Source organism: Lingula anatina, chromosome 4 (genome assembly GCF_051362555.1).
Source record: "Lingula anatina isolate TDL-2025a chromosome 4, LinAna3.0, whole genome shotgun sequence".
Classification (NCBI taxonomy): Eukaryota; Metazoa; Brachiopoda; class Lingulata; order Lingulida; family Lingulidae; genus Lingula; species Lingula anatina.
Genome location: NC_141770.1, coordinates 5339584 through 5355853, shown reverse-complemented (window position 1 = coordinate 5355853; position 16270 = coordinate 5339584). Strand labels below are relative to the sequence as shown.

Here is a 16270-nt window from a genome sequence, read left to right as displayed (position 1 = left end):
CAGCTGCTATCTGATTGTTTTCTACATTTATTTCTCTGGCTGAGAAACCCAGAGCACTTATTCAAAGAACACTGCCGAGGGGTATATATTTATAGCACAGAAAGTTGGCAGAAAATATCTGTTTAAATATCATTTTTGGGAAATATGAATTGATACCCTTTATTATTTCTCTAAATTATACTCTTTTTAAATTATATGATGGCATTTGGTGGAGTTTTGAAGCAAAAAAACTAATTTCAAATGCATCTTTAAATCGGCCTTGGCAACAGTGAAATGTAATCTGACCTAGATGGATTTAAAATCTCCCTGGACTTCAATCTTACCTTGGACATCTATTTGCCAGCTTTATTGTTTAGTTCTGTAAACTGTCTGTACATACATATGTCATCTTCGCTGTCCGATTTAAAATATGAATTATAGTAGACGGTTTGGCAGAGACGTAATGCAGGTCAACATCTGCCTTAGCTGGTATCACACTTTGCGGCATTTTGCATGAAAAAGGATATTGTTGTCCCTGCAATCGCCAGATTCTGTCAAAAACTTCTTGGTGCAGTTGACCTATTAAAAGAATTTTTTTTTGCAAAAGATTCAATTCAATGGTCATAAATAGTTAAAATTCTCTTTTATTGTAATTTTATTATAATTGGTCAAAGAAAGAAGTAATAAATAAAATGATTAAAATAACTGTTAACTAATAATACAACTATCTGGTCCTGATTCTACTAGTAGCTCTCCACAGGATATTGTAGTGTGAATATTTCTAGAGACCAACAAGTTCATGTACTTGTTACATATGCTCTTCTTAAAACATGACAAAATAAGTATTTGAAATTACAGAAACATTTTGAACTAGAGGATCTCAGGGACGAAACTACCACCAGGGAGACGAACCTTAGGCAAGTTAAATGGTAGTTATGGGTGTATCTGTTTTAGTTGTGGAGATGTAAAGTCTGGTAAATATTCGATGTGCACTTCATGTTGAAAAGTAGTAAATAACATTGCCTTAAATAGCGTACAAATCTTAAATCACATTGAATACATGTACCAAGGTCAATATGACCAAATGCACTGTTCAATAAGTATAGATCTATTTCCTTATATAATGCAGAAAAATCATTGTCATGCTTTTAAATAATGCTGTCAGATTAAAAATATACTGGGGTGAATTTGGTAATTTGAACTTCTTGACACTCGTGGTGAATTTTGTTTTCCATTTCAAACAGATCTCTCTCACCTGAACTGCTATCAACAACTACAATATTCATGTGTCTATATGACAGTCTTGGTGAAGGCATCAATGCAGTAAAAGTTAACAGTTAAGTCATTTTCTTAACCCTCTGTGTTTTGCATATATACTCTTCAATTGTGGTATATGCAATAACTTCCACACCAAGGCCCTGAAAAACCAGGATGAACTAACATTGGTCAATTTTAACCTGAGAAGACTGTTGTCCAACTGCAGCCTGCTTACAACATGGTCTCTGCAACAACAAAAGTGTTTTCTGGCTTGCCTCCTAAATGCCAGCCATTCAGACCATCATCAGGGAGCAGACTACTTCAGTTGTTTGTGTACTTATACCGAGATCAGCAGAAATCTTCAGCTCAAGTTTTAAAAAGAAACATTAACAGGGCTAACTCAGTTTGATTTACTGTAACAGCTGAGAACCAGCCAAAGCTATGATGAATCTGCAAATATTGTTCACAATTTCAAAATTCATTCACTGCAAGCACATCTAGACAAAATGTAACAATGCAGTAACCATTTCACCATAAAATCATTATAGCTGCAGTTCTGTTGAAAACACTATCAGTTGTTAGGTACAGAAGAGCTGGTATTACAGTCCCTTCTAACCATCCTATGGTCTGTAAAATTTTCAAGTAATACAAAAAGCAAATTCAATAAGTAAATTGCTTGAAAACATTTGGAGAATGAATATGGCAGTAAAGTTGTAACCTATATACCAGAGCTTGTTTTAAAGATAAGAAAAGAGTACACATCAAATATCTTTTTTATTTTATAGATTGATAGCACAGTTAATGTGCCCATCTTTTCAATGGGGGAAATTGTGAACTTTACAGATACTGTATTTTTTTTAGACATAAATTCTTAAAATAAGAATATTCCTACCAAGTGGTAGCAACCAAACTGAAAAGCAGTTCCATTTTCTACAGTAACTGCACCACAATTATTTATCTGAAAGATCAAAAAAATTTTCCCAATGAAAAGATCTGGGTCATTACTGTTGAACCAAATCACTCCTGAAATGCTATTAATCTGGTTTAGATAAGTTTCTGTTTATAACATCACCTATCTATTAATCTAATGAATGACTATTTACTTTTGTTTGTCATTCCACTACTTTTAACCTATATATACAAATACATTCAATCTCAACTAGTTATAATAGACACACTGGCATTTTGGAAAGTTAGAGATGGAGGATGACATAACATGCTGTGACCAGGAAAACCTGATAATAATCATGTCAAGTAGGACAGTAATATAAAATTTCCTATAAACGTGTTCTGTTGCTCTTGTATCAAATGTCAGCATTGAGTTTAATCCTTTTACTAGCACTCTCATTCTGCTGGTGGTTGACATCACACATTCCTATAGATGGTGACAGTACCTGTAACATGGGGGTGCTGGACATCTGACCAAACAGCACCAGTAACAGCGCCACTCCGTACCCTGTGGCACGCTCACCCTGGAATGTCACATAGACAACAACACTTGCAACTTTGTCCAACTTCAAACATTCTAATTTTTTTCATTATAAATGTTATTTATTAAGATAAATTTCTTTTTACATTCTATGTCTATATTTTTGAATGACTGGAGCATTAAATTTATAAAAAGCATGAAGCGTCTGACCTGGATCAACACAGGTCTTTGCTTTCTTCTTTGAGAGAATAAACAACAGATCTGAATTTGAGGTCACATGAAATACAACATTATTTAAGGGATTGCTGTAAAGTGTTCAGTTAAGTTCAAATGCACAACCTGATACTTACCACATGCACAGGGAAGGCCATATCAACATGCACCCACACACCCGGGTAGTCAAACCCAATGTGAGAGCCAATAAAGAGACCAGCACAAGACACCTGCGCATTACTGCGGTCCTGCAGGAGAACAAAATGATTTATGCAGAGTTACAAAGGATGTTACATGTAAAATAAATGTGCTCAACAATGTCTGCCAGAGTCTAATATGGTAAAGTCAACCTTTGTGTGCATTCCCAAACTTGAGCATCATGCACCAGATTTGTGATGACCAGACACATAGTCTCTCTTCATTAAAATGCATTCAAAATACACAAGTTGATTTCCTGGCTTTATATGGGTATTATACTAATCAAGAGCACAACTTTAGACCAAACAACCAAATAAAGCTGCCAAATACACTTCTAACAAGAGGTGTTAAAAGTGTAACAGGGCATGTAGAATCTATTCACTGGCTTTGAAATGCACAGAATCTTGCTAGATGATACAGTAAAAACAACAAAAAATTACAGTGGCATGATATCAACATTTGTTGTAAATGTATGGGCATAGAAAAAATCATTTTAGTAAATTGTTCAGTTTGATGGCATCATTTGTATTGTTTGACTCAGTGCCATACTGAAGTAAACTGCCATAGAGAACTTACAGCCACTGAATTCTTCATGTCAGCCAGAGCACTGGCAAACTCACTGAAGTGCAGCTCAGGGCAGTAAGGCATTGGGTGGAGCAGGTCCCCTGAGCTCTGGCCAGCCTGCACACACATCACCTCCCAGTCTGCACGGTTTGTTATAAATGCTCCATGATACCGACCTAAACAGCAAAATGCAAAGACATCAACATCAATGAAATTGCCATAAGTATTCAACAGCAGCAACCAAAAGGAGAGATTTCAACAGTTTATATAGGCTTTAGTGTGGTCCAAGGAAGCACAAGTCAACAGATGGATGATAAAGCAATTTTCAACCTAACAATTAATGTTCTAGTTTTCATTTTTGTTTGCATTTTTATGTGCCATGTTGTAGTGAATACTTTTATTTCTTCGATGACATTCAAAAAGTGACCTTTTCTTCTTTATGCAATATGATGTATTTTGCACAGACTGCTCTCTTACCTGTTGCTATGCCTTGTGCACCAGTAAGTGTGGCCATGTCCAGAATGATATCAGCTTTTAGATCTTTCTTGGCATACATCACCTATAATAGAAATACACAAGAACAGACCTTAAAGACTGGGCCATTAAAAGGGGATTTTGTTTTTGTATTTTTGCTGTTCCTACTGGAAACCATTATTTCAACTATAAACATTTCCAATTATAAATCATGAATACCTGATGTTTCCATTTCAGAAACACATGAAACCCTATGTTTATCATCTTATGATCACATGACATTCTTAGTTTTAAATTTCAGGTATGCCTTTCTGCAGCTTGGAGAGTTGTATTGTAAAGCACCCTTGGAAGACTTTTCTTATACTCAACTATAACAAGGCCATAAAAATCAAGTGGGCTTCCTTCCAGCTCAACTATGAACATTCTCCATTTGGAATTATGAAATACATTCAAGGCAGCTGTGCATTCATGCAAGAACCGAGAACTAAGGCGTCAGAATCTCCTCTGAGCGCAGCCAAGAATTGATTACAGCTTTGGAAACGACTCCCTCGCGCTGATAGTCAATTACGTCGCAGGGTATTCAGGGCACAGACTGACATCACTAGATACCACCAATGGATATTTAGATTTTTCGAATTTAGGTTTTTCATGTGAACGGAGCCTAAAGGGATCAATTAGAGATAAAGCAGAGGCCAGCCAATGGACCTGGAGATGCCATTGTGGGAATTGTACTATTGAATGGTTGCAAAATGACACCACCAGAAAAGAGCATTTTTAAATTTCTTAAAAGTTGCAACTTACGCCATAGTAAAAAGATTTTATCTGTTAATAAAATTATAATAAACATGAGACCCTTAAAATTAAGAATGACAAATAAAATGAATATGCGTTGAATAACTCCTGTCCACTAGTTCATAACTGGTTAAATAATAATAATAATAATAATAATAGGATCAGAGTTGCACTCACCACCATAATGAAGTGTGGAGTTGAACTCTGTGAGTGTAAGTTACAGGGGTTTTAGATTACAGGTCTTTGCGTTTTTTTCCAACTTACCCCATCCCCCAATACCAGCCTCCCCTCAGCATCTGTGTTGTTGATTTCTACTGTTCTGAAAATATGGTATTAAACACATAAGCTCGACTAATGAGGTAGCAAAATATCAAGTTAAAGTAACTGATGAATATGAAAGAAATAAATGCCCATAATGACAGTCAACAATGCTGTTTAAATGGAAAATGTATTTCTAAACAGTGGATACATTAAAACCAAAGTGATTTGGATAAGAGGCACTTCTGTAAAATTTAACCAATACCTTCCTGGATACTTACCTATAATATGAAATAGCAGTTTACATTATCAGTAAATATACTAGAAGGTAATGATTACGCCCTATGTTTACATTGTTATAACTTTTAAAAGAATTAGTTCTTTAACCTGTTTTAATTTATATAGTGGAAACTTGTCTTCGTTTTAGTATTTAGCAATGTTCTTTGCTCTTATCTTTATCATTTAGTAATTCACTTAGTAATTTTATCTGAATGTCCCTTATGTCTATGTATCCATCCAACATCTTTTTGAATTGGCAGATTTATTATCATCATCATCATCATTAATAATAATAATAATAATAATAATAATAATAATAATAATAATAATAATAATAATAATAATAATACTAACATCAGGCTGAAGTCCTTACCTTCCTGAGTACATGGTTATAATATCATCTGGCCTGAGAGCGTCTGGTCCTACAGCATTCTCTGCCAGACAGAACACAGCATGCAGATTGTCAGTAAACCCCTGGAACAAACAACATTGTCAGTAAACCCCTGGAACAGATAACACTATTGCAACCTCCATGATGTTTGCAACACTCTGTTCACAATTATCAAATAATTTTACTGATGTAACAAGTGCATGTACAATAGCAGCTGTAGAGGAGTCACGTTATAGATGGTTTTTCAATGAAGCTGTTCCTGATATGAAACATGCATGACTAAGAAGCTTGCGATATTTGTTTGTCCATAGACAGAGAGGTGTCCAGGTATACACCAAGATTTTTTGCATGAGAAGTATTGACCACACTTTTGCCAATCTTGATACTGAGGGTTTCTGCAATGGATTTGTTATGACGCTGTTTGATGACCAAGAATTTTGTCTTGCTGTCATTTATCATAAGTTTGTTCTTTGCCATCCAAGCCCTGAGATCGGAAATACAGCTTTTCATTTACATTAAAGAAATTTCAGCATTCTTGATGTAACTGGGAGTATACAGCTGAGTATCGTCAGCATAAGAGTGAAAGTCAATTCAGTGGAAGTGTGTGGTTTTACAAGGGGTAATGTGTAGATACAAAACTAGAAAGAACCCAGTACACTTCCCTGGGGGACACCATGGACTAACTCCGACAGACTAGATGAGCTTTCCTCAAATGACATCAACTGTGTTCTGCCATTGAGACAGGAGAGAAGAAGTTCAAGGGCTTCACCTTTGATCCCATTGATTAATAGAATCAAGCAAATATACTGATTGTAATTCCACTTCTTTACCTGTTTTACAGCAGCATAAAAAGCCCCAAGTATTGCAGCAGCACCACCGCAGTCTCTCTTCATACCACACATGTTCACCTAAGAACAACACATTTTTACATGAGACATACCTATTTTACAAAATTGAAAAATGCATGTGGTGAAAGACTGACCAGAAAAAAAAATCAATTTCAGAGAGTTATACATTTGAAAAAGTTTTATTTTTTCTTTGCAGATATGTTGCATGGATTACAAAATGAATAACAAGAGTCTGAATATCCTGTAAATACTCAATCTGTGCACCTGCAATCAGTCACCCACAGATAAAGTGTCATGATCCACAATTTACAAACGCTATTGATAGAGCATGTAGTCTAAAATTTACATTTATAAAAAGCCACACATACACAAATGACACATGAACCTTGTACAGAGTGCAGACTTTACGAAAGGCGTCGGACTGTCGGACATGCCTGGCAAATTTCGTCTCGGTCCGATAAAAAATCCTGTATCGTCGGACCGTATGTTCGGCGAGTTTTCAAACCGACTGGGAATGTGTAAATATAAGGAATACGTTGTTGTTTCTTTTCTGGACAATATATTTTACTACATTCGAAAAGAGAGACGGAGTGAAATCTCGGGGAGTTCCCAGCTAATTATACATAATTTATTAACCTCAGTTTCACTCACAAATACTATTTTGTGACTGGCTGAAGTTGGGGGATTCCTGGATGATGTAATGTACAGTCTCGTTTTCGCTTCGTAATACCCCTACACGACAAAATGGCCGCAACACATGTGCTCGTGCTATTTGCGTTTTTACAGACTTGATCCTCTGTTTCTTCATTATCAGTCGTACACAGTACTCATGGATTAGCCTTTTGTTTAGAAAATGATGTTGTTGAACTTTAAACACTTCGTTGCTGCAAAGCGTGGCAAAAATGAAAACGAAGTGAGGAAGAGAAACGGAACTTCGGAAGTTTACTAAAATTGGAAAGAAGGTAGGCCCTGGCGGACTTGTGATCTGTAGGTGAGGAAAATAGTGTGTGCCGAGTGTCAGGAGTACTAAAGTTATCATTTTGATCAATAGCAACATAAATGTCACAGATTTATTACGGGTTCTTAAATTATGGAACATATGTTCGTATTTGCATGTACCGTTCACCACGAGTTGGAGAAAGTGCACATGAACTTGATGAAAGCTCACAGTTTGAGTTTCTTTTTATAAAAAAGAAATAAAATGAAGAAGGAACTTAGACTCGGGCTGGACAGTCCCTGTCAAAGCTTCAATTGGATGAAAGAGACTGCCTTATTGTGCTGTTTCAATATGCATATGTTATTGCCAAAAACAAGGTGTGAAATTAACAATAACAGACGTTTTTATGGACATACATTTGATATTACTAGCTACACATTTTTCATACTTGTGTTGTTTTTAGTCCTTGTGTCATTCCACAGCGTCTTTTTCATTAAATAAAAAACAACTTGTTATGCAAGTAATTTTTTGTCTATTTTTTTTTTTTGTTTTTCTTTCTTATTTTACAAATAAATATATATCAAAAAATTAATATTTGAATTAATGTCAGTGATTTAAAACGTTAGAAAATACACATGAAAACATCAATAATGGTTCATATTTCTATTATTTTACTTCCGTCTGACAGATTTTGTTTCGGTCTGACAGAATTTTCAAGCTTGTCAGACCGAATGTCTGACAGGTTTTTTGGCCTTTCGTAAAGTCTGAGAGTGACACTTAAGGATGTAGCACCTTGTTAGTTTAGTGAGAAGAAATGTAGAAACATTGGCCAAGTACAATTTTTGAGTGTGTGCATGGCTAGTGCTTAACACAGACATCTTGTGAGAAGAGGTAATGATTGAAAATTAATCTTAGACTACTTATCTATGTTGGCAGAGAAGAAACAGGAAGGGGGAATTAGTACTTACCTTTCCTTTAATACAGAGTCCTCCAGTATCATAGACTATCCCCTTACCAACCCAGGCTATAGACTTGGTGGCCCCAGGGGGTGTGTGGCTAAGAACAGCCAGAACAGGGGGATGACTAGCTGCTTTTCCTACATTATAAATACCTGGAAAAGAATAGAAAAATGAAATTATACTGTACAGACAGGTATGTCCACGAAGTTTGGTACAGAACTTTGGGCATCTGTATTTACAGAACGATGGCATGTATTTGCAGATGCAGTATCATACAGCCTTTTTACTATGTATATGTGTGTATATATTTGATCTGTATATTTGGTTACTGAATACTCAAAAGGATATGCCAGGCAGTTCCCAACAGTACCTCCAAATCCTTGGGTCTGCAAGTCCTCACCCTCTATTACAGTGGGGATAATCTTAAGCTTGGAACCAACTCTGTTGATTTCCTGTAAAACAACATAGCAATCCTAATTATCAAGATGGATGAAAGCTATAAAAACCTATAATCCAGAAAATGTAGCTGGGGGCCAGGGGTCAACCCAAATTAAAATGAACAAGGCAGCAAACTGTCAAATGTACAGAAAAAAACAGAAAATAAGAACACAGAAAATGGGTCATTTGGTCAATTTTGATGCAATAATAAATAATGCTTATAATAGCACTGTCAATCAACACTGAATTTTAATCATGCACAACAGGTAACATGGTCAATAACAGGAGCAGATCCAGAGATATTTTCTGACAGTATTGCAAATTATCTTTGTTGATCCATCCTCCATTTTTGATGGTCTTCCAAAAGAAAAGAATAGATACCTGTCAATATAAACTTTAAAATCTGACAGTCATCTGGAAGACCCAGAAGACGACCTCAATCTGCCCCTGCAATAAAATTACAGTTTCAGGACCATGAGAGTTCAAATTCATATAATGCAAATCCCAATATTTGAATAAAGATGACAGTGCATAAAATAATATTACATTATATAACATAATGCTTAACAGCATAATGACCATCAATTTTTAATAATAAAATAAATGTATCATGGATATTCAGAAAATGTGACTAGCAACGGTATTCAAGCCAATGGAAGTTCAAAGACTAAGTCACACCTTAAAAATGTCCATATGTGAAAATTTTAATTCTAACAAAAAACTGTATAATTTCCAAGGAAGTTAACTGATGTAACAGGTTTTCCAACTGAAGATATGTTTTAGTCCTATGTAAGTTTGATAAGAGTAAGTGACTTGGTTTTCCTTTAATGGTCACTATGGAGGCATTGTCTAAAATGGGGTTGCCTTCAATTTTGATGCAATATTACATAATGCTCAACAGCATAATGACCATCAATTTTTAATAATAAAATAAAAGTATCATGGATATTCAGAAAATGTGACATGGAAAGGTATTCAAGGCCATGGAAATTCAGAGTCACCTTCAAAATGCCAAAATGTAAACAAGAGATAACTGTACTGAAATGATTTTCTTTCCACTTTCAACACTTTTTTTTCATATAACAAAAAGATCAATTTACTGTCATTTTTAAATAATGATCAACTAAGAAAATTGTTGACATAGGAAAAAAAAATCAATAGAACAATTTTAAATGTCCAATTTGCTCCATTCTGAGATTCTGAACATGGTGAATGATTGTATCTGACAAACTGTAAAGATACGAGTTTATTTCCAATTTTGACACTTTATTACACAATACACAATAACAGGTTTACCATCATTTTTATATAATCAACTAACAATATTGTTAAGATGCAGAAAATGTCAAAAGAACACCATATTTAATTATTTCACAAATGAGATTGTTGACATGCCTAAGAATTAAATCTGAGGAAAAAAACACTTATATACAAAAAAAAAAGGCATAACTTCACCAAAACTGAACTGATCGAACTTATTTTCGAACTTAATCTGTATTTCAGTAAGACAGATCACCCCAGTGAATTTCAAGACAACTGGCCAATTGATTTTCCTTTAAATGTGTTATCGGTATTGCATATATGCTGAAAAAAATGAAAAAACAGCATAACTTCCATAAAATTGATCCGATCACACTGATTTTCGAACTTCCCTGCATATTATAAATATTCATCAGTTCTGTAAGTTTCAAGCCAAAAGGTAAAACAGTTTTTCACTTATCGTGTTATTGGTGTTGCACATATGCTGAAAAAAGTGAAAAAACATCATAACTTTCATAAAAATGGCCGATCATGCTGATTTTTGAGCTTGACCTGCATATTATGAATATTCATCAGTTCTGTAAGTTTCAAGCCAAAAGGTAAAAAGGATTTTCACTTATTGTGTTATCGGTGAAAGTGCACGACGACGGCGACGACAAACGCAGGTGACGGCTATATGTACAGACACAGATGTGTCTGTAAATCTGGAAGTATGGCATAAACCGGAATGCTTTCGCCCATGTATCAATAGGGTATGCCATCTATCTAATAAGATTTTCTAAGAATAAATTAGAGTCTTCACAGTCAATAAGATTTTCTAAGAATAAATTAGAGTCTTCATAGTCAATAAGATTTTCTAAGAATAGATTAGAGTCTTCACAGTCAATCACATCATTTAAAACTATGTCTACAAATGTTAACAACTGTCCCCTACAATTCACTCCAAAGTTTTTAACAGTTCTGAAAAATGAGTATGTACAAGTATCTGAGAGTGAGATAATGCTTCTGAATCAGTGAGTCACTAAATTTAATGAAATTTGTTGAAATGAAATATTGGCAAAAAAGTGTTAGTAAGTGTTTGAAATACGTAAAAAATTAACTGAGTAGATCTACACACACTAGCAAAAAGTCTACAAGGTGCAACTTAAAACAAAACATCAGATAAAACATTTCCCAACTTACTGTTAAGAAAGCCGTTGTGTTCATTTCAGCACAGGGCATATCCACTACTTTGGCAGCAAGCCTCACCCCATAGGCTGCATTGGTCAAACATTCCAGTTCACTGTCACAAAGGGGCTGGTCACTCCCTTGACCAACCAGGATAAATTCCACAGTGACCACACGTTTGGTGCCTGTTCCAGATTTTTGAAGGTAGAGGGGGAATGCACGGGCAATGGCACAGCCGGATGCAAAAACATCGCTGTGTTCACAAACAATCTGTAAAGATCAGATGTGGTCTTATTTTTTTTACTCACCTAGTACAACACAGGGTACAGATACACCACTCCAAGTAGCCAATTTTGATTTGACAAGTTCTTTGACAAAAGTACTTTCTCTTACCATTTATTAAGGCCTACTTCTCTATTCTTAAAGAACCTTGGCACATTAAAAAATTTCCCACAAGCAGTTTTTTTTTATTCTGTAAATCTTATCTTGTCTAAAACCTTAAAAATGATAAAATCCCCTATCTAAAAGGTTATGTGAACTGTACCCAATGTCATTACTTCCTTTTTAGCCTGTTAAAAGGTCCAAGCCCTGACATCTTGCAACTTTATGCAAAAATTAAAATTGTCTATCCTTCCATGGCACAGAAATACCAACAGTATAATGGTTGATAAAAAACACTTATATACAAACACAACATAACTTCAACAAAAATAAATCGGTCAAGCTAATTTTTAAATTCAGTATGTATATAAGGCTTACGAATTGGACCTGCAAGTTTCAAAGCAAAATATGCATCTTATTTGTATAATGGTGGATAAAGTGCATGACAAGGCTGGGGTAGCGCTAGCAATTTTTTTCCCTTAGCCAAATCACCACTTTTTTTGTCAATTTGTTATCCAAATGGTTATAATTTGACTAAAACAAGCCAAATCAAGCCATTTTTCTTTAGCCAATTTAAGTCAGTTTTAGCATTTGGCTAAATTGGCGAGTGTTAGCGCTACCCCAGCAAGGGCAACAACAACAGACACAGGTACTGGCTCATGTTCAGACACATCTATCTGTACATAAAAATTACTTCTGCAATGTCTTCAAAGGCAATCAATAGGAAAACTCAAAAAAATAATTGAATATTTATAAATATAAGTAAAAGATATACTGAGAAAGATAGGACATCAGAAACAACATTAGAAAACAAATTGGTTAAGTGGAATTGGTAAAATTTTGCCATTGGCACAACATAGAAAGAGGATAAAGAAAGTCTGAGATGAGGGATGTCTGCATGAAAACAGAAAAGAATCTAACCACAAAGTACTCATCCCCTCCACTGGTACATCCTTTGACAATCTTGGTCAGTGAGTGTGCCCGTGATGGGCTGTTGTGGCGGCTGCAGTTGGTGGGTAGTGCTGCCAGTGTGGCACTGGATAGCCACAGGGCGCAGGAGTCGGTGGGGGAGGGGTGCAGGCTGTTCAGAGCTGCATTGTAGGTCTGAAAGATAAAAAGATCAGTTATTATCACTTGACTTATTGTACTACTATAAGACCAAGGAAACTTTACAAGTATTTACCTATTTTTGTTATGACTTACGTACAAGATTCGATGCAGAGCATGTTTCCGTGTGACTTGTGGTTCATGAAGTTAGGTCACAGTATATAATGTATGTGACTTTTACCATTAAAACAGGTCCAGATGTACATTTACATGTACGTTTAGTGTTACTTAGATGGAAAGCTCATTTCAGTGTTAATCCCTTTAACCCCCAAAGTCAAATCATTTGTCCCTTGGCCCATTTGTGACCTTTCCTGAAAATTTCATCAAATCTGTCCATAATTTTTTTGCAAAATGTTGCAAACAGACAAACAAACAAAGTAACAGGACTGTAAACATAACCCCATTGACAGAGGTAATAATACAATGAAGCTTCTATTCAAACCTGACCTGTATTTTAGTGCCATAAATCACTCTTGTAAGTCTGAAGATAAAAAGTCTTATGTCCATTGAAGCTATTCTTTTAAAGATGCATACAAAGTCGATTTTTTGCCACAGAAACCAACCAAATGTCAGCATATAGTTTCAAGTAGTATAACTAAGAGAATTACCAAAAGGCATTGTTTAATTTGACCCCAAAATGATGTTTGAACAGATTTTTCTGCTAGCATTCTATGCTGTATGTCAATGGGGCAGAAAAGTAGGTCACGAAAGTAGGTTAAATTTCCGACCAAAAATTTAAAGAAAGGAGCAGCCTAAAGCACTTTTATGGCTGATAGAGTGATCTATTCAGTTTATCCCTAGGCATGTCAAATTTATTTGAGTCGTATAAGAAACTAGTAGAAGTGGTTAACATGTGTTATTGGGAATCCACGCTCCACCGATGCTCGGTTAGTATGTACCTTTAACAATGCAATTTGTTTTTATGTAATTTTCACATGCAGTGATGCTCAGAGTAAATGAAATGGATGACTCCATCTGTGCAACTGATGATGCACGTCTGTTGTAAACATTAATTTCATCCTATTCCCTACCACTTCTTTTAACAGAAGAAAGTGCAATATCTTAGTTATAGTTTACTACTTGGTTGAGACAATCACCATATTGTCACAATACATAGTCACAGAGTAAAAGTTTTGTTCTATGTAATAACAGGTTCTTACAGCTTACCTCTCTATCGACTCTCGGCTCCAATTTGCATTTGATAGTGTCATACTTGACCTGTACCAGGTTGGTCAGCTGACCAATGATGACCACTGGATAATGCTGGGGGTCAGACGGGGTCAGATCAGCAGAGAACTTCACAGTCGCCATGGCCATCAAAGAAACTAAAATTAGAATGGAAATATAGAAGTGTTATTAAACATCTTGAATAATTTGTCATTCATGACTTAATTGTCATCTGGGAAAGCCAATGATGTAGGTCTAAACAATGATTAGTGAGTTTTTGGGACAATATTTTATTTGGCAGGGACAATAACACATAGGAGAGCTTAAATGAACACTGCAAAGCATCAGTTTGAGTTTTATTGAGCTAAAAACATCTAGAGCATAATCTGTACATTGTTTCATGTAACAATTCTCCCAATATATGATTCTACGACCCAAAAGTTTTTTTCTGTAAAATTCTAGAGCAAATCAGTTAGACTGAGGGATTTTCATTGCACTTCATTATAATGAGAGAAGAAAGGCCAATCTTTGGTTCTGCTCATCTAGGTTGCAGTGAATACCTGTGCTATATGACACTGTGCTATGCTATGCTGTGCTATGCTGTGCTATGCTGTGCTATGCTATGCTATGCTAGGTTTTTAGTACTGAAGTTTAGGGGGTATGATATGCTATGCTATGCTATGCTGTGCTATGATATGTGACAGTGTCGAGGAAGTGTCAAATTCGAGCAACTGTCACCATTTTACAGCTTTTGACAACAATTTCTGACTCTCGATTTGAAAGTGGATACCATTTGGTGGGAGACATTTGTTGATAACAACAGTGTGGCTAAGTGAATGCATGTACTGGCGGTAAGACTAAACTGACACGTTGTTGTTTGACTCTCTGACAAACTACTTAAGACTTCGAAACAGTGTTCAATAGAAATATCCAATATGGCAGCATCCTAAAGAGCTGAAATGAAACATGGTGGCTGTACTTACACAAATGCACATATTTTTATCACTAAATCTGAAATTTGATATGTTATTCATATGGCAAATCTATATTTTCCATCAAATTAAATAAGATGCCCTGTTTTTCAAAAAAAAAAAAAAAAAAAGAAAAAAAATTATTCATTCAATTTCATCTGGTGAAAGTATATTTTTCAATAAAGGACTGATCTTTCTTTTAGGGGCTGGGATGCCTTGATGACTTGAAGCATTAATAATTCAGATGTTTTTCTGTAAAAGTTTGACATCTTGTGCATAAATCTAACTTTATATACACTTACAGAAAACATGTGTTTTGTATATCAATAAATGTGGAAAAGAGAATTTATGACAGCATTCAAATTACTTTATGTAATTTGCACTAGCTGTTGTCTGTTGGTGCTATATATAGATAGATTGAAAATCTTCTCTCCCACTTCTGCCACCTACTTCACATGATCATTAATTTACTTGGAAAAATCCTAGAATCAAAATTTGAAATTGTGTACTTATGGCTAGCTCCATTACTTATTGTGTGACAAATTTTAAGTTCCTATATGGCATTATTTAGGAGGTGAAAATCAAGTGGGATTAAACTTTTGACTAATTTTTATAAATTAAGTTGCGTTAAAAAAAATTAGACTTGTTGTAAACAAGGTAGATAAAAAATAACTGTTTATTCACACTTAAATATGAAGCTATCTGTGTGTAAAATTTCCAGTCTCTAGTTAATTTAGAAAAAATCATGTGTGGACCCTACTGGGTAGCTACTATTTAATTATGTTGTTTGGTGGGCCCTAGATTTTAGCGCATGCAAGTGGAGCATTGGATACAAGCTGACTCCCAACAGAATCTTAATAACACAAATTGTGGCTGGAAAGACATCATGTTGGGTCATATGATAATCGGTTTTAGTAGTCTGTCCACCAACTACCACATTCACCAACAGAGTGACTCACTTACGACACCAACTTTCTGTTCTTCTGCTCTTCTCGTTCGACGTCTCGTTCTTTCTCGTTTATCACCTTATTTCATGAGCACAATTCCATACATTTGTCATTTTCTGTATTTCTTAAGTAGCTTCTGTTTCTTGAAAAGGCTAGTTGAGCACTGGTCATTTAAGTTTACAACAGAAAACTCCTTTTTGCAACACAATGCATTATGTAATTTGTTCCAGGTGAAGTCGTACAACACGCATGCT

General features: G+C 35.3%; 1 protein-coding gene across 3 annotated transcripts; it reads right to left on the bottom strand.

Annotated features, from left to right (window-relative positions):
• Nucleotides 1–607: 607 nt before the first annotated feature.
• LOC106158292 (putative aminopeptidase NPEPL1) lies at nt 608–16210 on the bottom strand. Of its 3 annotated transcripts, none has more exons than XM_087012261.1 (13): nt 16042–16210; nt 14099–14256; nt 12746–12928; nt 11459–11713; nt 8949–9030; nt 8588–8730; nt 6665–6742; nt 5817–5917; nt 5171–5225; nt 4118–4199; nt 3653–3816; nt 3016–3126; nt 608–2708 (listed from the first exon to the last, which is right to left on the bottom strand). In XM_087012261.1, the coding sequence occupies exons 2-13, from the start codon at nt 14246–14248 to the stop codon at nt 2541–2543; spliced, it is 1572 nt and encodes a 523-aa protein (XP_086868387.1). In that variant the 5' UTR covers nt 14249–14256; nt 16042–16210; the 3' UTR covers nt 608–2540. The 3 variants fall into 3 exon arrangements, with proteins under 3 accessions (XP_086868387.1, XP_086868386.1, XP_013389670.1); XM_087012260.1 differs by having other exon boundaries at nt 16033–16204; XM_013534216.3 differs by having other exon boundaries at nt 16029–16199.
• Nucleotides 16211–16270: the final 60 nt, after the last annotated feature.

Bases quoted from the DNA above. Each gene is read 5' to 3' on its own strand.
- LOC106158292 (XM_087012261.1), bottom strand. From the start codon at position 14,248: ATGGCCATGGCGACTGTGAAGTTCTCTGCTGATCTGACCCCGTCTGAC. The intron at 6,743-8,587 runs GTAAGTACTAAT...TGTTGTTCTTAG, and splicing joins GACTCTGTATTAAAGGAAAG to GTGAACATGTGTGGTATGAA. The intron at 4,200-5,170 runs GTAAGTTGGAAA...TTTCTATTATAG, and splicing joins GGCTGGTATTGGGGGATGGG to GTGATGTATGCCAAGAAAGA.